Source organism: Piliocolobus tephrosceles, chromosome 11 (genome assembly GCF_002776525.5).
Source record: "Piliocolobus tephrosceles isolate RC106 chromosome 11, ASM277652v3, whole genome shotgun sequence".
In the NCBI taxonomy this organism is placed as follows: domain Eukaryota; kingdom Metazoa; phylum Chordata; class Mammalia; order Primates; family Cercopithecidae; genus Piliocolobus; species Piliocolobus tephrosceles.
The window spans coordinates 33,611,317-33,635,066 of record NC_045444.1 but is presented as its reverse complement, the minus strand read 5'-3'; the positions used below and the strand labels follow the sequence as shown (position 1 = coordinate 33,635,066).

General features: G+C 35.1%; 1 protein-coding gene across 6 annotated transcripts in view; it reads left to right on the top strand.

The window, feature by feature from the left end:
- ORC4 (origin recognition complex subunit 4) overlaps positions 1–23,750 on the top strand; it is a 90,965-nt gene that overhangs the window by 50,585 nt on the left and 16,630 nt on the right. For 4 of the 6 annotated variants that reach the window (XR_002732656.2, XM_023217464.2, XM_023217465.1 and 1 more), the window contains exons 4-8: positions 618–708; positions 12,268–12,343; positions 12,751–12,836; positions 16,359–16,407; positions 19,217–19,368. Coding sequence is in view for 5 of the 6 variants with exons in the window: in XM_023217464.2 (XP_023073232.1) it covers positions 618–708; positions 12,268–12,343; positions 12,751–12,836; positions 16,359–16,407; positions 19,217–19,368 (454 nt within the window). In the remaining variant the exon portion in view is untranslated. The remainder of the gene's footprint in view (positions 1–617; positions 709–12,267; positions 12,344–12,750; positions 12,837–16,358; positions 16,408–19,216; positions 19,369–23,750) is intronic. The other 2 variants (XM_023217468.1, XM_023217469.2) reach the window with 1 other exon arrangement.

The following is a 23,750-nucleotide window of genomic DNA, read 5'->3' as shown; positions in this document are numbered from 1 at the left end:
AAATAAATAAATAAATAAATAAATAAATAAATAAATAAATAAATAAATCCGTCTCAAAAATAAATAAATAAATAAATAAATAAACAAACAAACAAACAAACCTAACAAACACTTTTATAGAAGTAAAAAATTTTGCTTTGTGAATAGAAACACCACATAGCGTGAAGCAGGAGCAGATACACATATTTCCATAATGCGATAGCACTTTTAACGTTCAATCTTGTTTTGTTTCTGTTATCTAATACTATGGAGAGAATTCTAACCATCTTGCCCTTAATAGCTAGCAGCCAACTATAGAGTGAAAGTTCAGAGTATTAGTAGGAAAAGAGATTTGAATCCAAGAGTCCTGAGAGTTGCCACTATTGTCCCCACGATCATACAAATCAATATATTCCAATCTGATACATTTTCACCTGAAGATTTCAGAGAGTCTATACTACCCTCCTATTTCTTTTGTATTTTTCTATTTAGGACCATTCAGAGGCTAGGCCAAGTGCCCAGAGGGAGAGAAGAGAGGAAATTTCTAAGCATATTCAAATATGCCTTTTAAAAAACTACAACCTAACAAAGTATTCCAGCTTCATTTTTAAAATTTTGTCCTATTTATATCATTTTAGACACTTAAGTGAGCTGCTAAAAAGGACCGCTCTCCATGGAGAGAGTAACTCTGTCCTCATTATCGGACCCCGAGGATCAGGAAAAACTATGGTAAAAGCTGTTCATTTCTGGTGTTCGTTGGCATATGCTGATTCTTATTTTATATAATACTGAAAATACTTTTCATTTCATTATTTTGTAATATTTTACTTTTTTTTTTTTTTTTAAATCATAGAAGACATGTAAGACTTTATAAAGTTAGGGTGGTATATTTGAGTGTAGCAGACCTTTTTTCCCCTTATTTAGAATCACTTTGTACATACCCAAAAAATTCTGGGAATCTTTGTATTGAATTGCTGGGATTTTGTGTTGAATTTATACATCACATTAGGAAAGTCTTCCCGTTCATGGAGTATCTATGTATTTAGGAATTTTGTCAGTTTTTGTAGTTTTCTTAATAAAGATATTATACATGTTTTGTTAGATTTATACCTAATTTTTCATTTTTTTTTTTTGGTGCTATTGTGAAGAGTGCTGTGTTTCTAATTTCCTTTTCTAAGTCTTCATTGCTGGTAGATAGCTAAACAGTTGGCTTTTGTATATTACCTTGTTTTCTGCAACCTTGCTATAATCGCTTCTCAATTCCATTAGTTTTTTTGTCGCTTCTTTGAGATTTTTTACTCAGTTATGTTACCTGTCAGCAAAGGCAGTTTTAATTATTCCTTCCCTATCTCCATACCTTTTATTCCTTTTCTTCTCTTATTGCATTAGTTATTCATTGACTATGTCTAACGGTTGATCATAAAATTCACTAATATTCTGCATATGTTTTAGTATAAATTTAGAGGGTATTGTTCACTAAAGAATAATATTCTTTTATTTTTGAATATTCTCCTTCATTTTTTCTTAGGATTAGAAAAAAATGAATATCCAGTATTAGAATATTCAGTTCTTAAATCTTTGTTTTCATTTTTCTGTGTATACTATCTTTTTCATGTTTTTTTCCCCCCTCTCAGCATTCTATCATATGGCCAATGTAATTTTCTTTACTGCCAGTGCTGTCTTTTGCTTCTTCTAATCTGATATTGCATTTCAGTTTTCTAAGAATCTTTCCTTCTTGTCTAAGTCTGGCTTAAATAGCTCAAAACATTTATTTCATAAAATAGTCATTTTAAATAGTAATTAACCTTTTTATACTTTATTTTTAAGTTGACTCATAATAATTATACACTTTGATGGGATATATAGTGATGTTTTGATACATAGAATGTATAGTGATCAAATCAGAGTAATTAGCATATCAATCATCTCAAACATTTATCATTTATTTGTTTGGGGAACATCCAGTATCCTTCTAGCTATTGGAAAGTATTATTGTTAATTATAGTCATCCTATAGTTACAGAACAATGATAGTACAACACTGTAACTTACTCCTCCTATCTTGCTGTAATTTTGTATTCATTATTGAATCTCTCCCCTATCCCTCCTTTCCTCCTACCCTTCCTACCCTATCCTCTCTTCTACTTTTGACTTCTGTAGTATTTACTTTCCCTGGCTTCCATAGATGAATAAAAACCCATGGTGTTTAACTTTCTTTTCCTGTCTTATTTCATTTAATATAACCTTTTCCAGTTCCATCCATGTTGCTGTCAATGACAGGATTTCATTTCTTTTTTTAATAGCTGAACAGTATTCCATTGTGTGTGTTTACACATATTCTTTATCCATTCATCTGTTGTTGGACAACTAGGTTGATCCATATCATGGCTATTGTGAATAGTACAACAATAAACACAGGGTGCAGATGTCTCTCTGATCTAATGATTTCCTTTCCTTTATATAAATTCTCAGTAGTGTGATTGCTGGACCATATGGTAGTTCTAATTGTAGTGTTTTTGGGGGAACCTTTATACTGTTTTCAATATTGGCTATACTAGTTTACATTCCCACCGGTGGTGTATAAAAGTTCCCTTTTTTTTTGCATACTCACTAGCATTTTTTTTTTTTTTTTTTTATCTGAAAATAGGCATCCTAACTGGGCTGAGATGTTACCTCACTGTGGTTTCTATTTGCATTTTCCTGATGATTAATAATGTTAAGCATTTCTTCATGTATTTGTTGGCTATATATATGTCTTTTCAGAAATGTCTGTTCAGATAATTTGCCTGTTTTTTAAGCAAATCAGTTTTTTGCTCTTGAGATACTGGAGTTCCTTGTGTAATCTGGATATGAATCCCTATCAGATGAATAGTTTGCAGATGTTTTCATGTATTCTGTAGGTTGTCTTTTCACGCTGTTGATTGTTTCCCTTGCTATGCAGAAGCTTTTGAGTTTGATGTCATCGGATTTGTCTATTTTTTATGTTGTCTGTGATTTGGATGTCTTACTCATAGGATATTTTCCTAGACTAGTGTCCTGAAGTATTACCCCTATATTTTCTTCTAGTAGTTTTATAACATTGATGTCTTGGATCCTTTATGAATTGATTTTTGTGTAGGATGAGAGATGGGAATCTAGTTTAATTCTTCTGCATATCCAGTTTTCTCAGCACCATTTATTGAAGAAATTGCCATTTCCCTAATGAGTGTTCTTGGCCTTTGTAAAAATCAGTTTGCTATTGATAAGCAGATTAATTTCTGGGTTCTCTATTCTGTTCTATTGATCTACATGTCTGTTCTTATGCCAGTACCATGCCGTTTTGGTTACTACAGCTTTGTAGTATATTTGAAGTTAGGTAATACGTTGACTCCAGCCTTATTCCTTGTGCTCAGGATTGCTTTAGCGATTTGGCATTTTTTGTTGTTTCATATGAATTTTAGCATTTTTTTTTTTTCTGTCTCTGTGAAGAATATCATTGGTGTTTTGATAGGAATATCATTGAAACTGTAGATTGCTTCTGGTAATATAGTAATTTTAACAATATTCATTCTTTCTGTCTGTGAGTATGGGGTCTTTTCATTTGTTTGTATCCTCCTCAATTTCTTTCTTCAGTGCTTTGTAGTTTTCCTTGTACAAAACTATACCTTTCACCTCCTTGACTGAATTTATTCCTCAGTACTTCAATTTTTTTGGTAGCTCTTATAAATGGGATTGCCTTATTGATTTTTTTTTTCAGCTAGTTTGTTGTTAGTATATACAAACATTACTGGTTATTGTATATTGATTTTGTAGCCTTCAACTTTACTGAAATTCTAAGAGTTTTTTGGTAGAGTCTCTAGGTTTTTCTATATATAAGATTATGTCATCTGCAAAAAGGAACGAATTGACTTCCTCCTTTCCAGTTGCTTTAGCTTGAACATCTAGTACTATGTTGAGTAAGAATGGGGAGAGTGAACATCCTTGTATTGTTCCAGTTCTTACAGGAGAAACTTTTAGTTTCTCCCCATTCGGTATGATGTCGGTTTTGGGTTTGTCATATATGGCTTTTACTATGTTGTGGTGCTTTTTTTCTGTACCTATTTATTGACAGTTTCTATCATGAAGGAATGTTGGATTTTATCACATTTTTTTCTGCATCCATTGAGATGTTATAGTTTTTGGCCTCCATTCTTTTGATGTGCTATATGATGTTCATTGATTTGCATATGTTAAACCATCCTTGCATCCCTGGGATAAATCCCACTTGATCATGGTGAATTATCTTTTTGCATTCAGCTTACTAATACATTGTTGAAAACTTTTGCATCTATATTCATCAGAGATATTGACCTATAGTTTTCGTTGCTGTTTTGTCCTTGTCTAGTTTTGCTGTCAGGGTTATGCTGGCCTCATAGAATGAATTAGGAAGGATTTCCTGTGCTTGAATTTTTTGGAGTAGTTTTAGAAGAATTGGCATTAATTCCTTAAGGGTTTAGTAGAATTCAGCAGTGAAGCCATCCAGTACTGGATTTTCCTTTGTTGGAAGACTTTTTATTCCTGATTCTACCTCATTATTTGTTATTGGTCTCTCCAGGTTTTCTGTTTCTTCTTGCTTCAATATTGAGAGGTTTTATGTGTCCAGGAACTTTAGGTTTTGTAATTAATTGATGTATAGTTCTTCATAGTAGTCTGTAATGATCCTTTTTATTTCTGTGATATTCAGTGTGATGTCTCTTTTTTCTTTTCTCATTTATTTAGTTTGGTCTTTCTTAGTCTATCTAAGCAATTTTTGTTTCAATTTTGTTTATTCTTTCTCTGATATTTATTATTTCCTTTGACCAATTTGGGGTTTGGTTTGTTCTTTTCTAGCTCTTTGGAATACACTGTTAGATTTTTTATTTAAAATTTTTCTGATTTTTTGGATTGCATTGTTAGATTCTTTATTTGAAATCTTTCTAGTTTTTTGGTGTAGGTATATATTGGTATAAACTTGCCTTTTAATACTGCTTTTGCTGTGTTCCTTAAGTTTTAGTATGTTGTGTTTCTGTTTTCATTTGTTTCTAGGAATCTGTAATATTCTTAATTTCTGTTGCCCATTGTTCAGGGGCATGTTGTCTAATTTCTGTATTTTTGTATAGTTTCTAATGTTCCTCTTATTACTTTAAAAAAATATATAGGCAAGGTCTGCCTATGTTGTCCAGGCTGGTCTCAAACTCCTGGGCTCAAGGGATCCTCCCACCTTGGCCTCCCAAAGTGTTGGGATTACAAGTGTGAGCCACCACACCTAGCCAGTTCTTTTCATTATTGATACCTAGTTTTATTCCACTGTGGCCAGATCAGATACTTGATATGATTTTGCTTTTTTAAAAAAAATGTTTAAGACTTATGTTGTGTCCTAACATAAGGTCAATCCTGAAGAATCTTCTATGTGCTGATGAGAAGAATATACATTCTGCAGTTATTAGGTGAAATGTTCTATAAATGTCTTTTAGGTCCATTTGGTCTATGGTGAAGTTCAAATTCAGTCTCTGTTTATTGATTTTTTGTCTAAATTATCTGTCCAGTGCTGAGAATAGGGTGTTGAAGTTCCTATTATTTTATTGCAGTCTATCTCTCTTTAGATCTAATAATACTTGCTTTATACATCTGAGTGTTTCAGTGTTGGATACATTTACATGTACAACTCTTATATTCTGTTGTTGAATTGATCCTTTTATTATTATATAGTGTTCTTTGTTTTTACAACTTTCGTATCACTTTTATTTTCCATTTTCCTAGGATAATTTTTCATACCTTTAAAAAGTCTGTGTGTCTGTATAGGTGAGGTGAGTTTCTTGTAGCAGCATATAATTGAGTTTTGTTTTTGTATCTGTTCTGTATTTTTTAAATGAGAAACTTAATTGGTTTATATTCAAGATTATTATTGATAAGTGAGGACTTACCCTGTCATTTTAGTGATTGTTTTCTGGTTGTTTCGTATATCCTTTGTTTCTTACTTCCTCTCATTTATTTTTCCAGTTGGGTACTTCTCTTTCTCCTTTATGTATCTGTACTACCAGTGAGTTTTATAGTTTCCCCTGTTTTCATAATGGTGGTTATCATCTTTTCATTTATGGATGTAAGGCTCCCATGAACATTTCGTGTAAGTCTGGTCTAGTGATGACGGATTGCTTTAGTTTTTGCATGTCTGTGAAACATTTTATTTCTCCTTTATTTCTGAAGCTGCTGGGTATTATATTCTTAGCTGACAGTTCTTTCAGTCTGAGCTTTGAGTGTATCATCCCATTCCCCTCTGGCCTGTCAGGTTTCTCTTAAGAAATCTGCTGTTGTATATTCTGACAATCAGCTAAAATGTAAAGAAGAAGTATGAAAGATGTTTTACAATATCATTTTTAGAAATGATAAAGAGTTTAAAATTTTTAATTAAAAAAATCTACTATAAAGAAGAAGATGCCTACTGTTAGTATAATAGGGATTCCCTTATAGTGACTTGACACTTTACCCTTGCTGCTTTAATTATTTGTCTGTGACTTTTGACAATTTGACTATAATATGCCTCAGAGAAGACCTTCTGTTTGTGTTGAGTCTGTTTGGAATTTTGAGCTTCCTTTGGATGTCCATTCCTCTCTCAAGAACTGGGAAGTTTTCAACTACTGTTTTATTAAATATGTTTTTCTCACCTTTTCCTTCTTTTCTCCTCCTGAAAGGACAGTAATACAAATATTTGTTCACTTACTGAAGTCTTATAAATCCTGTAGACTTTATTCATTCTTTCTTTTTTTCTTGTCTGCCTGTGTTATTTCAAACAATTTGTCTTCAATTTAAGAAATCCTTATGCTTGGTGTAGTTTGTTGTTGAAAGTCTCAATTGTATTTTCTGTTTCATAAATTAACTTCTTCAGCTGTAGGATTTCTGTTTGTTTTTTATGGTATCTCTGATAATTTCTTATTTAATCACAAATTGTTTTTCTGATTTTGTTTAATTTTCTATCTGTATTCTCTTTAATTTCACCGAGTGTTGTCAAGATTATTATTTTAAATTCTTCTGGCATTTTCTGTATTTCCGTATGATTCTTGTCTGTTACTAGAGGGTTTATTGTTTTCCTTTGGAAGTATCATGTTTTCTTGCTTTTTTATGTTTAATGTGTCCCTATGTTGATTGGTATGCCTCAGGTAGAAAAGTAAAATTGCCTTTTTCAATCTGACAGAATTGATGTCATAGGGAAGTACTTACTTGTGTGAATGTGTCTTGAGGTGTCAGTTTGGTGTGATTCATTGCCCTTGGTTCTAGTTGTATACAGTCGTGTGGTCATTGTATAGTTTTTTTTAGCTGTAATCCACACTAGTGTCATTTACAAGTGTCTCAGTGGCCTAGGCTGAGAGTTTCTGGTGGTAGCTGTACAGCTTTGCAAGGGGTGGGTTTGCTGGGCTGATTCTCAGTTTAGGGGCATATGCATGCATATGGTGGGTCAACCACCTTGGGATCTGACACACTGGCAGATGGGGCTGTTAATGTGGCCAGGAGCCTAGTCATGCAGTTGCTCAGCCGGCCTTGGTGAATGTTTGCCAGGAGCAACTCACTGGTTTGTTTCTCAGGCCCAGGACATGCCTGGGATCCAGGTGCAAGGCTGCTTAATCCCAACAGAGGTGTAGGGATACAGTTCCTCGAATGGCTTGGGGCCATATCTGCTGAGGGGTTCCACAGAATTGTTTCTCAGGTTCAGGATGCAGTCACAAGGCTATTCAGCTGGCTTATGGGCATGCCCACTAGGAGCATCCCGTGAGGCTGTTTCTCAGGCCTGTGACACTGCTGCTTGGCTGGTCTGGAACTTTTCAGCAGCGATGGCCCACTGGATCATTTCGTAGACCTGGAAAGTAGGAGCAGGGCTGCTTGACTGGCCCGAAAGAGTGTCTGCCAGAGGCAACCCTCAGGGCTGATTTGTAGACCTAGGGTGTAATGCTGCTCAGCCAGCTAGGGTAATGTGTCTGTTAGGGGCAGTTGACTAGTGTACTTCTCAGGTTAGGGACGTGGGCACATGATTGGTTGGCTGGTCCTGGGGCATGTCTGATGGGTTATAGGTAGGCTGCGCTGTTTGTCAGGTTTGGGAGGTGAGTACAAGACTGCTTGGCAGGCTCAAGAATGGCCTGAAGAGCTACTTCTCAGGCCTAATGTGTGTTCACAAGGATGCTTGGCCACCCTTTGGGAGGTGTATTCACCATGGGTGGCCCATGGGGCTGTCTCTCAGGTACAGGTCATGGCTCATGGCTGCTCGGCTGGGCTGGAGGCATGCTTGCCAGGGGTAACCTTCTGGTCTATTTTTCAGGCCCTGATTGTGGGCACAGGACCACTGGGCAAGCCAGAGGTATGTCTGCAGGAGGGAGGGGCGCAGGGTATCGTGGGGCTGTTTCTGAGGTTCTGAGTATGGGTGCATAGCCACTCTACCAGCACAAGGGGTGTATCAGCTGCTTGGATGCTCAGGGGCCTGTCCTTCTTGAGAGAGAGCCCCACACTGGTTTGGTCAGCTCAAGCAAGAGTTTGCCCTGGGTGGGACTGCCAGATTGGTCCTCTGGCCGGAAGTGTGGCAGCAAGAGGTTGGTTTCCCTGCTGTGTAGGACCAGAGTCATAACCAATTATAGGCTCAGTCTCCATGCAGCTAGAGTTGTGGCGTTCAACCACCTATGTGGGCTTGGTGGAATGAAGATAGACTGCTAGTACTGAAAAGGTGCAGTGGCTACTGGCCCGCGGAGCCGGGCACACAACAGAAGTGGCTTTGGCCTCAACGGTGCCATGCTGCAGCAGGTTGGCCTACAGGTGGGTGAGGGATGGAGAGTGCATACTTTATTCTCATGATCTGGAGCAATGCAACTGCTTGAATTCCCAGCAGCTCTCCACCTTGACTTAGGGCTTGCTAGGACTATGGGATTCTCCTGTGGTAAGGACTGTAGGTGTTTATGGTGCTAGTGAGGACTGGTGGGGATCTTCTGCTTACCTTTTCCCCAAAATGGAAAGTCCCTCCTGACTACGGGAAGATTTGATCCGGGTGCAGGAGATGTAGCTGCAGAGGCCAGGTGCCTACACACTACCCTCCTAGATTTTCAGTCACTACACATGTGTTTCCCCTTCCCAGCACTCTCCCTTCAACACGCCAGTCAAATCTTAGCTGTTCATTCATTGCTGTGGTCCTTTCTTGGGCAGGGTACGAGCACCAGGAGTCTCTAATCAGCCATCTTGCTTAATATTTTAAATCTGCACTTAAGCTTTTTAATGTGCTTGTTGTTCCCTTCCTTCCATGTTATAGCACCTTTTCATAAACCCCTATAGGTTTAATCAAGGTACTGAAATTTAAAGGCGAAAGCGTTAAGTCATAGTATTTATCAGTTAACAAAATGGATTGGTTATTCTTGGCCACGCTGATGGTTTATCTACTTTCTGCTTCTTAAACCAGAGCCCTATTGTGGTGTTTTGCAGTCATTTATTGGGTTTCACTATAGTGGAATCTGGAAGAGTCCCTTGCCTGGCATTCCATTTTGATATAGTTTCATGTATTCCTGATGTACTCTGATGTTGGCAGGTTGAAGAGATGAGCATTGTTTAACTTCTGCTACTTTTGTAATTTGTTGTATGTGTGGGAGTATCCTGAGAGAAAATATGGATTGAATAAATTGTCAGATACAATTTATTTTTATACAATAACTCTCAATGGTATGATTTTTTTCTTTTTCTTTTATTTTTTCTTTTCTTTCTTTCTTTTTTTTTTTTTTTTTTTTTGACAGGGTCTCACTCTGTTGCCCAGGCTGGAGTGCAGTGTCACGACCTAGGCTCAATGCAGCCTCCTCTTCCCAGGCTCAAGCGATCCTCCCACCTCTGCCTCCTGAGTAGCTGGGACAGGCATGTGCCACCACACCCAGCTAATAAGTTTTTTATGTTTAGTAGAGACAGGGTTTCACCATGTTTTCCAGGTTGGTCTGGAACTGCTGGGCTCAAGTGATCCACCCACCTTGGCCTCCCAAAATGCCGAGATTACAGGCATGAGCCACTGTGCCTAGCCTCATTAGTATAATTATACAAATTCAAATTTTAAAACACAAGACCTGTAGTCTTATGTTTGTTTTAAACCCTAATCCTAACCCCAAGATTATAGTATATTTAAAACACTATACTTGGCCAAACTGTCTGAAATACAAAAATTCTAACTCTACAGTTAATTGAAAAAGGCAATAGTGTGGCTTATAATATTGCAAGCATTTTATTTTTAAAAAATTGATATAGCTTCAAGTGACAGATTGAGCCCTAGAAAATACCTTTTGATTTTAAGAGACAGGCTCTCACTCTGTCACCCATGCTGGAGCCCAGTGGCTCAATCATAGCTCACTGAAGCCTCAACCTCCTGGGCTCAGGCAGTCCTCCTGCCTGTGCCTCCCAAAGCACTCAGATTACAGGTGTGAGCCACTGTACCGACCCTTAGAAAATGCTCTTACACATGGAATTTACTGTGGACAGATTTGCTAGATGGTTAAATAGGATATTTCTCCTAGTTGCATGTTGGTGAAACCTGTTTTTATTATAATATTTGGAAATAGTATAATCGTTGGTGAGCATAAAAATTACTGGATGTGGGGAGATCTAAGAAAATTATCCTGATATGTTTGTAATATTAAATTTTAGGCACAAAGAATGTGGAAAGGAGATTACCAGATTTGGTTATGTTGGTCAGTGTGACATTAATAACCAACTAAATATTTTTAGTGTATAATGTAGTTTAAATATTTGAAATGGTGACAACATATTCAAGAAAAAAGGTAACGTAAATGGTTGATTGCCTAAACTACACAGTAAATTTTAGCAATACCCAGATTAGAAGTAACATTGTTTGAAGATCACTTGCTAATATATTTATCATTTCAAACCATACACACAACCCATAAAATATTAGTGGGCTGATCCAAGCAAAGCATAAGTTAGTGTTTAAAGTAAGTTGAGTGGAAAGAAAGTTGTAAACCTGTTACAACTCTCCTTATGCATATATAAAATGGAAGGTATTACTAAAATCCCTATTCCTTTTAGCAAAGGATTTGAAATTGTTTTGAATAATTCATCAAAACATAAAACATTTTATGAATTAAAACAAAACCTAGGAAAAAATGTATTAAGCAAAATATCAAGAGATGGAGGAAAGAAAATACCATGGATTGCTAAAAAAAAAAAAAAAAAAAAAAAGAGTTACTGAAAGCACTGTTTTGAGAGACCAACAGTATATCATCTAGGGATGTACTCTTATTATAGTGTCTGACCTGATCCAGAGGTGAAGAAGTACCTGTATACAGTCCTTTAATGTTACTTCTCATTAAATGTCACTTCTCAGTTGGGCTATTACTTGTAGTATGACAGGTGATATCTTGAGATTGTCTCCTTTTCAGAGGACCTAGAATTCCCTATGCTTTAAAAACCATGCAACCAGGAAATTTTTTTTATTTTTGGTATCTTGTGGAAGTTATATAATTTAAAATGAGGATCATATTTGCTTTTTTCTTTTTGGATAAGGTGTTGCAATGACAAATAAGTAGCATATTGCAAATACAAATAGTATTTTGTTTTAGAAAATAGTTTACCAGTTGTCCCAGTGCCTTTGTTGAGTAATCCTTTTTGTCCTGAGTTTTGATGCCATCTCTACTAATATTTTGTATATACAATTGCTTTTCCCAGTTCACTTATTTTATGATAGTACCTATATTTTAATATTGGAAGGAACAGTCCATCTTTGCTCTTTAAAAAGAGTTTTGGCTTTTCTTAATTCTGTTCACTTTCAAAGTCTTTAAACAAGTGAATGCATTGGTAATATGAAGAGATATATATGATATCACAGTACGAGAGCAGTACAGTGTTATAAAAAAAGTATGCTGCATAGAAACCTTTAATTCAATAGGCTTTTACCTGATTACAGTGATATTTAGTAATTGTCAGAGAGATGTGTAATGTACTAACTGAGACATGAAGTTTATAAGGGCCATGTCACATGTTTAATGTGACATATAGAGAAATATTTGTTTTAAAACTTGGTTGTTTCTAAATTTGTATTAAAAGTTTGGGTACGTGATTGAGAGAATATTATATCAGTCCTGGCTCTTGTTTCTTGAAAAGAGTCAGATATGAGATGTTCTAGTTAAACCTTTTATCTGTAAAGAATTTGAAAACTTATTTGTTAAAGAGGTCAATTTATTTATATTCTGTTCTTATCGCTTGTAGTTTAAAAAAGAATATGGACTTTTTAAATATTTTACCTATTATTATCTCATAAACTTTTCATATTTAGTTAATAAATCATGCTTTGAAAGAACTCATGGAAATAGAAGAAGTGAGTGAAAACGTATTACAAGTTCACTTAAATGGTAAGTATGCCATTATTTTGCCATTGGCGATTACATAAACTTTGTAGGTTTTTAATATGATGAAACTAAATTCACTTGTATATTTCAAATTCATTTTAATAGATTTTGAAAACTAGATCCATGTTTTACTTAGCACACCATATGCAGTATTTTTAGAAATTAAAATAATAATAATAATGAAGGAGTCTCAGAAGGACTCTGGTTTTTTTCTTTTTTTTAAAATCATTCTAATCCCAAGGAGGATTGTTTTTTGATTCTACAGAATGTCTTTATTGCTAAGTTTTAAAAAGAAAGTGATGTGAGCTAACAGGCTTTGACTGGGAAGATTTACTTAACTGGAAAACAACCTGCTATATCAAATACATGTTTCGTTTAAATTAAATACTTTTAAATGGACTTTATTTTAGGACTGCTGCAGATCAATGACAAAATCGCCCTAAAGGAAATCACGAGGCAGTTAAATCTGGAAAATGTAGTTGGAGATAAAGTTTTTGTAAGTATAATTTCAGTTATTTTATTAAATAGGCTTTAAGGTAATGTCTTTATACCATGTATATTTTTATATTTCTGGAATGGTAGGGAGAGGTTCAGAAATTCTAAATAGAAATATATAAGATTCTTTCATAAAAATGTGTAATGTATAGAATACATTTAGTCATTAAGTCTCTACAATATTTGGATTTTTTCATAGTAGGTTATACTAGCTGTAAACTAGCTAAGAAACCCAAGTTTATGTAGATATTCTGAGTTTATTTCTTTTTCTGTAAGGTGAATACTTTGGTTCTCCATCTCTGGAGATAGATTAACACATTTTTTAAAATACCATGCTCCAGCAGCCTATTCCTACTTTTTTGAGACTTGAGTAGTCTGCCTATAGTAGAAAATGTGCTAAATTTGAAGCTGCAATAGGTGGGTTTCAGTCATGCCTTACAACCCTTTGACTACCTGAAAATCCAGAGCTAACAAGTATCTCTGAATTCAGATTCTTTACATGTTAACTGGGCATTATTTTATTATCCATGCTTCACAGGATTATTTTGAAGAAGAAAGAAAACATTACACATCATTTAACTTAAAAAATAATTTGCTGGATGGTAATGTGCTGTACAAATGTCAGTTATCTTCTTCTGTTTTCAGAAATTTATTCATACATCATTGTCATATCTTATAGTCTCAGGACAGTGAACATCAATAAAAGAAACTGACTTGAAATGTTTTAAACTTTTACCTTTCACTTAATATATAGGGCCTAAGGAAAACATGATAATTTAATTTTGCAGCTACCTGAATTTTCATGATGAAATTACCTAGCCTCATACTGCTTATGCAGTTGGAGTGGATTATATACATTCCAACTTCATTTTCTGGTTACTGGTGACCATGCAGTGGCACCACTCTAATTTCTGAACTGTGTGCTTTGTGCTGCAGTGACACCGCCATAGTTGTGTAACACTCCTAGCATTTATGAGTTTTCTTTAATAATTAATCTATAAAATTATTAATTATAAAATAATCTATAAAATTAATCTATAAAATATAGGTTACTATTAACAGTAATCTAGAAAATTAATCTGTAAATCTATATAATTATATAATCTATATAAATCTATAATGGGTTATATCTATATAATTATGTAATAGATTATATATAATTATAGATTATTATATAATTATAGATTATATATGATTATAGATTATATAATCTATAAATTATAAATATATTAATCTGAAAATATTAACATAATAAAAATACTAATCTAATAATCTAAAAGGTTGAGTAAATTTGTCCCTTCCATAGTCTGTAGGTCTTTGAAGTGTAATTTCAAAATGCCCCTTCTATAAATCTAATATTCTACCTCCTGTTTAGAATGTGATGTTGAAGCTAGTGGCATATACTGAGCCAAAGATAGTTCCTTAATAGTATGCTCAGTTTGGCTTTTGGTTCCCAGTTGATCTGGATAGGTGTTTCTGACATTTTTAAATGTTACATATTCATACTGGTTTTATGTGAAATAATAAACACAATTTTTTATCAATCTGTTCTAATCTTCGCTGTTATTATCACATATAGAGATTATTAGTTTAAGTTGTATCCAAAAATGTTTTGGCTGTGTTCCAAGTAAGCATAGCCATGCATGATATGATATACATAAATTCTTCAATATACTCTTGAATAGAGAAATACTGGTACAGAAATTATTAGTTTAATTCTTTCATTATATACATTTGGTTTCTTCTCAGAGAGCATAATTAGGTTGCCAAAGGTCATAAAATGGCAGAGGCTAGACATTATAAGAACCTAAGTCACTTAATTAAACCCACAGCTTTTCTGGTTTGATATAAGCAGACATATATATGTATATTATACATGAACAAATACATATTTATAGAAGTATATACTTAGGGCTGGGCACTGTGGCTCATGCCTGTAATCCCAGTACTTTGGGAGGCTGAGGCGGACGGATCATGAGGTCAGGAGATCGAGACCATCCTGGCGAACCCGGTGAAACCTCGTCTCTACTAAAAATACAAAAAAATTAGCCAGGCGTGGTGGCGGGTGCCTGTAGTCCCAGCTTCTAGAGAGGCTGAGGCAGGAGAATGGTGTGAACCTGGGAGGCGGCGGAGCTTGCAGAGCGAGACTCCATCTCAAAAAAAAAAAAAAAAGTATATACTTAGTATCAGATATAATAATCTTTTAAACAAAAAGCCTGAAAGACAAGCTACCTTTGAGTAACTGACCACTGATTTCCCAACAGATTGTCTCTTTGAGGATTTGTTACATTATGATAAATTATGGATAACACCTCTTGGTCTGCCTACCTTGGAAAAAGCATAACAACATCACATTATGTGAAAGTTTAAAAAACTTTATGCTATTTTTATGTTAGATCTCTCAACTGGAGAATGAATAAGTGCGTTTCTTTTCTCCTTTATATCTCCTCAAATTTAAAGTTGGCTGTTTCTTTTAATTATGAACTCTGAATGAAATAAAAATTAATAACTTTAATGAAAAAAATATTTTAATGGGAGACCCACAATCTGAAGCACCTAGATAAAGCATCTACTACGTTAAGTTTCATCAAGAATATTTAATTGTATCCAAAAACGTTTTGGCTGTATTACAGGTAAACATAGCCAAACATGAGATGATATACATAAACTCTTCAATATACTCTTGGCTGGGCGCAGTGACTCACACCTGTAATCCCAGCACTTTGGGATGCCAAGGCGGGTGGATCACAAGGTCAGGATATCGAGGCCATCCTGGCTAACACGGTGAAATCCCGTCTGTACTAAAAAATACAAAAAATTAGCCAGGCGTGGTGGCGGGCGCCTGTAGTCCCAGCTACTCAGGAGGCTGAGACAGGAGAATGGCGTGAACCCTGGAGGCGGAGCTTGCAGCGAGCCGAGATCGCACCACTGCACTCCAGCCTGGGCAACAGAGCGAGACTCTGTCTCAAAAAATAAATGAATAAAAATTAAAAAATTCTTCAGTATACTCTTGAATAGACAAACACTATTATAGTTCTAATGCTTCAAAAAAGCTTTTTGTTTTTGTATCTCATTTAAATTCATGGTTATTTCTTTACCAGTACAAATTAATTTGAGACTTGCAAGACCCCACTGTGTTTGAAGACACAAAGTAGAATCCATTTCTAAGTCTCAGACAATATTTAGAATATGGCAACTCTACAAAACTACCTTCAAATTTCTTACAGATTTTGTCCGGAAAATATAAAATTCCTTACTTTTCTTTTTCTTCTTTGATCATTATATCCTCAAGTTCTAAAATATAAAATTTCAAGCATGACATTGTAATTGCCATTTTCAGTGTTGTGCCATCTTTGTTTAAGTATTTTAAGTTTTAGATAGGAAGTATAGAGACACTCAGCAAAGTCTGGGCAGTGACTCTAATAACTAGAAGATATACAGTGTTTATATAAAATCTGAGAATCAGCCCTCTTTTATTTATTTCACTAAATTTTTAATCATTTTATCTCATTTTGTTGTTCAGGGAAGCTTTGCTGAAAACCTTTCATTTCTTCTGGAAGCTTTAAAAAAAGGTAAATATTAACATATTCAGCCATTTCAGAAGATATGTTTTAACTTTATTTTTTCCTTGATTATAAAGGTAATACAAGCTTTTGCCAAAAGAAAAACTCAAAATACAGAAACATTAAAAAGAATGATCACTGTATTCCCACCACTATAACAATGATTATCTCAATTAGCATTTGGTTTCTTTATTCAATAATATATACAGTATAATATACTGTATATACTGATGATGTTTATATCAGTATATTATTGATGGAGATAAATGTAACTTTTTACAATAAAATTATTTTACCTATCATTTTGCAATCAGCAAATTTTGATCTGCATCATTTTTATGGTTCTCATCTTGTTTTATAAGGTGCTATTTATTAATCACCAATTATGGACTTTTTCTAATTTTTTATAATTAAGAAGAGATACTTAGATCATCATCCAGATATTTCCTGGAATAAATTTCTATGGGTAGAATTCTGGGTTGAAAGGCACCATCTTTAAAAGACATCTAAAAACCACTCTAAAGGTTTACTTTGTAAAAATATTTGATAATACCTTTTTCTTCACAACCTCAAAAACAATTATTATTTTTATGTTTGCCCATATAATAGAAGAACTTTCATCTCTTAGTTTAATTTGAATAATTTTGTTCTTTGTTTAATTTGCATAATTCTGTTAGTGGTAATGCTTGTCATTTCATATTTTTATTGACCTTTGAAATTTCCTGGTTTATGTACAGTCATGTGCCACATAACAACCTTTAATTCAATGATAGACCACATATGTGACAGTGGTCCTATTAGATTTTAAACCATATTTTTACTGTACATTTCCTATGTTTAGATATGTTTAGATACACAAATACTTTCCATTGTGTTACAGTTGCCTACACTATCACATGCTCATAGGTTCATAACCTAGGAGTAATAGGCTATGCCATATAGCCTAGGTGTCTAGTAGACTACACCAGTTAGGCTTATGTAAGTACACTCTTAGGATTCTTGTACAATGATGCAATCACCTAACAATACATTTCTCAGAACGTATCTCTGTCATTAAGGGACACACGACTGTATTTCCTGTTGGGTCTTTGACCTATTGTGGTAATGTTTATCTTATACTTATTTATCGAAATTTCTGTGTTTTATTTTTCTCTTCCCTTAAGTTTGGTTTGGACTTTTCTGATGATTTAAAGTTTTACGTTTTCCACGTAGTTAAGTTTATCTAGAAAGTTTTTTATCTCCTTCAGATTATAAAAACATTGATCATCTTTTTATTTAATATATATATTTGTAATTTATAATTTGTTTGGAATTATTCTGATTTTACCTGTGAAGTAGGGATCTAACTTTGAATAGACTAATTTTCCCCACTGATGTATAATGCAATATTTTATCAAATACTAAAATTCTGTATTAGTACATAGGTCTCTTTCTAGACTTTTGAGTAATCCCTTTGGTTTTATACCAGTATTAAATCATTTAGACTACTGTATTTATTTGTGTGAAATAAGTCTATCTTTTATCAGATATTTGTTTTACCTTTTAACACAAATGTAAAGGCATTAAGCCTAAGGTAAAAGGGATTCTTTTACTAAAGTTGTTTCCATCATTGAAGTGAGAAAAATGTAACCAGAGGGTGATGTGGAAGTTTCCCAGTGAAAAGCATTGTAGTTGAAATGCTAACAGTTGTGCATAAAGGGAGTTTAAGTGGCTTTAGTTGAACTTTATAATCTAAAAGTTTGTTTATAACAAGTATTTCTACAAGAAATGTACCTTGTATTTCTACTAAACAACTCTCTTTTAAAGCATTAGTTTTGTTCATTAATTAATGACTCCTCTTATATTTTAATCCTAAAGTGTTTTCGTTCTGTGCAGATATAGAAAACTCTTTCTCAATTTTATAATCATTAAATAAGAATTATATTCACATAATTATAAAAATAATAGTCTTTAGTAATTTAAATGATTTTTGACATTTTTCAACAACAAACTCTACTAGAGTCTAGGAACTAGACTGAACTTTTTATTTTTTGGAGATGGAGTTTCACTCTTGTTGCCCAGGCTGGAATGCAATGGTGTGATCTTAACTCACTGCAACCTCTGCCTCCCCAGCTCAAGAGATTCTCCTACCTCAGCCTCCCAAGTAGCAAATTTTTTTTTTTTTTTTTTTTTTTTTAGCAGAAATGGGGTTTTACCATGTTGGCCAGGCTGGTCTCAAACCCATGACCTTAGGTGATCCACCCACCTCAGCCTCCCAAAGTGCTGGGATTACAGGCGTGAGCCACCATGCCCGGCCTAGACTGAACCATTTTTTTTGAGATGGAGTTTTACTCTCGTTGCCCAGGCTGGAGTGCAGTGGCACGATCTTGGCTCACCACAGCCTCTGCCTCCTGGATTCAAGCAATTCTCCTACTTCAGCCTCCCAAGTAGCTGGGATTACAGGCATGCACCACCACATCCAGCTAATTTTGTGTTTTTAGTAGAGATGGGATTTCTCCATGTTGGTCAGGCTGGTCTCAAACTCCCAACCTCAGGTGATCCACCCGCCTCGGCCTCCCAAAGTGCTAGGATTACAGGCGTGAGCCACCACGCCCAGCCTAGACTAAACTTCTTGAGAGCAGTCGGGGCTGTCTTTGTCCTTTGAATAATTTTTTTCTGTTGAATGAATGTATATGCATCAGTAAATCCCCTACCCAACGTAGGCTATCAGTATGTTTGTAGAATTGAGTTTTAAAAACTGAAATACAGTAAATAGTTTGGAAATTTAGGAAAGGTGGATATAATTTCTTGATAATGTAATGCTCTTATTTTATCTTAGGTGACCGAACTAGCAGTTGCCCAGTGATCTTCATATTAGATGAATTTGATCTTTTTGCTCATCATAAAAACCAAACACTTCTCTATAATCTTTTTGACATTTCTCAGTCTGCACAGACCCCAATAGCAGTTATTGGCCTTACATGTAGATTGGTAAGTCCTTTTCTTCATTAAAAAAGTTGATTATAATATTTTAAAATTCAAGCTTAATTGCTGACACTACTAGTCTTTTTTCACTTATTTAGGTCATTATATTAGGCATTTTAAAATTTTTGTTTCAGCAATGCCTGGTGTATTTATTCTGCTTTTCAACTCAAATTGAGGAAAACAGGTTGATGGTTACCTTAGCCCATTAATGAATACCTCCCTCCCCCCAATGAAATCACTGAAGAAAAAAGTATGAAATCAGATTATACTAATAAATATAATTTCTACATTATCAAGTAATGAGGCAGTTAAGTAATCCCATCAGTACTTGAGAAAACTTGGTAATAGTTTTTGTTGTAAGATGTTTTTCCATATTTTGAAAAGGGTTGAAATCAACTCTAAATAATACTATTCCAACTTTCAAAGTACACGTCTCCAGAAATGGAAAAGATTCTACCAAGCACTGACAGTAGATAGTGGCTTTTTCATTCCATGGGATATTTTAGAATGATTTTAACTATAGTCTCAATATCACTATCACTTTGTGAAGGCGCTGTACATATTGAACCATGTGTACCTTTGGACAGCTGTACAGGCCTTTTTGTGTTTACCTTCTTACACACTTGTAGCATGAACTTCCTTACTGAATTCAGATAAACTGGCATTGAAGAGTGCCATGGCCCATTTTGTGTTGCTATAACATAATACCTGAGACGGGTAATTTTTAAAGAAAAGAGGTTTATTTATCTCACAGCTGTGCAGGCTGAGAAATTCAAGGGCATGGCACTGGATTTGTTGCAAGGGCTTTCATGCTGCATGACATGGTGGAAGGTCAAATGGGGAGCAGATATGTGCAAAAACGAACGAGATGGGAGTTGGAACCTCAATTTATAACAACTCGCTGTCTCAAGAACTAATCTGTCCTCATGAGAACAATAACTCAGTCCAGTAAGAGGGCATTAAATCTATTCATGAGGGTCCGCTCCAATGACCTCCCACTGTTGCACTGGCAATTAAATTTCAACATGAGATTTGGTGGGGACAAACCATGTCCATTACCATAGCACGGTTATCTCTTTTCTCATGCTATAACTGCTGTGCCTCCATAGCTTGCTTGCCATCCTCTTGCCCCTCCATTCTCCACAGACATATTCAGGCATATTTATACATTCACATCTCCTTTCCTACAGCCCTTTTTCTTTTTCAGAAAAGTGAAACTTTTTACTAATTCATATTTCAACAGTCCTCCTTCCAGTGCTGTTTCTCTATAGAGTCACTGTCATTTGCCCCTCCTTCCCTGTGCTCTAGAGCTTATGATGTATGGCTTTAGTATAAACTCCCCTCATACATCACTGGCTGGTGCTCCACATATCTTTATTCCTCCTTGCCAAAAGCAGCAGTCTATGACAAGAATCAAAGAAGCACCCACCTTCTTGCCAAAAAAAAAAAAAAATCTTCCTTTGGGTGGAAGTGGCTGTGGCAAGTGTTGTTGACCCAATGAAGAACCAAATAAAATACCAGTAACTTCTTAGCAGTGTTATCAGATGTTCTTTTTTTATTGTGTATATATATAATTCTCCAACTGTGTAGTTCTTTCAAGTGTAATCTTTTTTCTTTCTTTTTTTTTGAGATGGAGTCTTGCTCTGTCGCCCAGGCTGGAGTGCAATGGCATGATCTCAGCTCACTGCAACCTCCACCTTCCGGGTTCAAGCAATTCTCCTGCCTTAGCCTCCCAACTAGCTGGGATTACAGCCACACACCACCATGCCTGGCTAATTTTTGTATTTCTGGTAGGGACGGGGTTTCACCATGTTGTCCAGGCTGCTCTCAAAACTCCTGACCTTGTGATCCACCCCCCTCGGCCTCCCAAAGTGCTGGGATTACAGGTGTGAGCCACTGCGCCTGGCCTCAAGTATAATTTTATCTGTGTATCCATGTTTATAGGGAGAGAGCAGAAGGATAGAGGGAGTAGTGACTTTACCAGCAAGCATCTTCTTCCCCATTGGGAGTAATTCCATTTTTGTTTTTTGGTTTTATTTTGTTTTTACTAGTTCCTTTATGCCCACATTGCCAACTTCTGTCATTACTGCCTACAACAAAGACATTATTTGCTTCCATCTCTTTTCATTCCCAAATTTAGGGTCTTAATTGTTGCTTGTATTGATTATTACTTCTACTCTCTACCCATATGGGTGACCTAGAACTCTTTCTTAATAGAAAATAAATGTGCAATATCTGAATCTCTGAATATAACCTTTCTTCTCTTTTAATTCTCATGCTGGCACTATACGTTTCTTTGACCTCATAAAAACATTCAAAATTTTTTATTCACCCTCGCGCCTCCTACCTCAGGCTATTAGTCTTTCCTGTCCTCCTTCCCAAACTAACCATGATCCCATTTTGATCACTTGAATTCTTTCCTCTATATCATGATTTCTTGACCTAGGTATTATGAAAGTCATCTGGCTAGATGTGGAAATGTATAGTTCTGGGCTTAAACTACTCCCCTTTTAAAAAACTTTATTCTATAACATTTTGACAGTATACATAGGAAAGAATAAATAATGAGCCCTGAATTCCCTTCTCCACTCCTTGCCAAGATTCAATTACTACAGACTAGTTTTATTTATCCTCAGCATCTCCCTTAATTCCTCTATTATTCTGAGGCAAAAACTAGGCATTGTATCATTTTATCAGTAAGTGTTTTAGAATGTATTTTTAGGAAATAAGAGCTCTCTAAAAATATATTTCCCTAATATAATTGTTATATTAGCTGTAATTCCTTAAATAATATATATTACTTAAGTTACACTCCAAGGCATACAACCAAGACAAATGAAACCAGGTAACTACAAAAAAAAGTGTATGTGAATGTTTGCAGCAGTTTTTTTTGTTGTTTTTCTTTGTTTTTTTTTTTTTTTGAGACGGAGTCTCGCTCTGTCGCCCTTGGCTGGAGTGCAGTGGCCGCATCTCAGCTCACTGCAAGCTCCACCTCCCAGGTTCACGCCATTCTCCTGCCTCAGCCTCCCGAGTAGCTGGGACTACAGGCACCCGCCACCTCGCCCGGCTAGTTTTTTTGTATTTTTTTAGTAGGGACGGGGTTTCACCATGTTAGCTAGGATGGTCTCGATCTCCTGACCTCGTGATCCGCCCGTCTTGGCCTCCCAAAGTGCTGGGATTACAGGCTTGAGCCACCGTGCCCGGCCAGCGGTATTATTTTTAATAGCTTAAGAAATGTAAACAACAGTGACATCATGTTCATATTTGGGGGTGGGGGCTTTTTAAAACAGCTTTATTGAGATGTAATTTATACCATACAGTTCACTCATTTAAATTATACAGTTAACAGGGTTTTTATTTATAGAGTTGTGCATTTATCACCACAATTTAAGAGCCACATACCTTTTAGCAGTCACCCCAAATCCCCTGTTCCCTCCACACCCTATGCAACCACTAATCTACTAATCCACTTTATGACTGTATAGTAATTTTTGAATCATACAACATATAGTTTTGTGTGACTGGCTTCTTTAACATGTTTTCAGGGTTGATCTGTGTCACAGCATATATCAGCCCTTTGTTCCTTTTTATTGCCAAATAATATTCTGTTGTATAGATATACCACACTTTGTTTATCCATTCATCAGTTGATGGACATTTGGGTGGTTTACATTTCTGAAGCTATTAAAAATAGTACTGCTGCAAACATTCACATACACTTTTTTTGTAGTTACCTGGTTTCATTTGTCTTGGTTGTATACCTTGGAGTGTAACTTAAGTAATATATATTATACTATATGTGTAGATATATATACATATATAAATTATATATATTATATACATTATACTGTGTACTATATTTTGAAAAATTGCTCAAGTTCAATATTAAAAAGAGATTTAGGAATGACAGTTCCTGCAATTTATGTGACTTAGGAAGACAACTTACCTATTGTGCTTTTGATGTCTTGGATAGTTTGAATACCTACCAGTTTTGTGGAAGTATTTTCTTCATTTAAGAACACTTCGTATGTCCTTACAAGCAGTACATATTAGTTATCCTTTGGTTTTTAGTGTTCTTTGACGGTAAATTTGATTCCTGATTTCTTCCTAAGGAAAAATAGTACAAATACAAATAAAGTCTAAAAGCATTACTATAAAAAATAAAAAGCCGGAAGATAACTTACAAATGCCATGTTGCATTTCTGGCACTTTCCTCTCCTAATGTTGGTTTCTGCTACCTATCATGCTGTTAATTTTTTAATCTCAGTTCTTCATAGAATGTACAGAATTCCTTACTGACACTCTTGTTGTTACTGTGACATATAGCTATTCAATATAGTCAGTTTTTTTAAACAATCATATTGGGTCTTGGAATGTTACAGATTAGC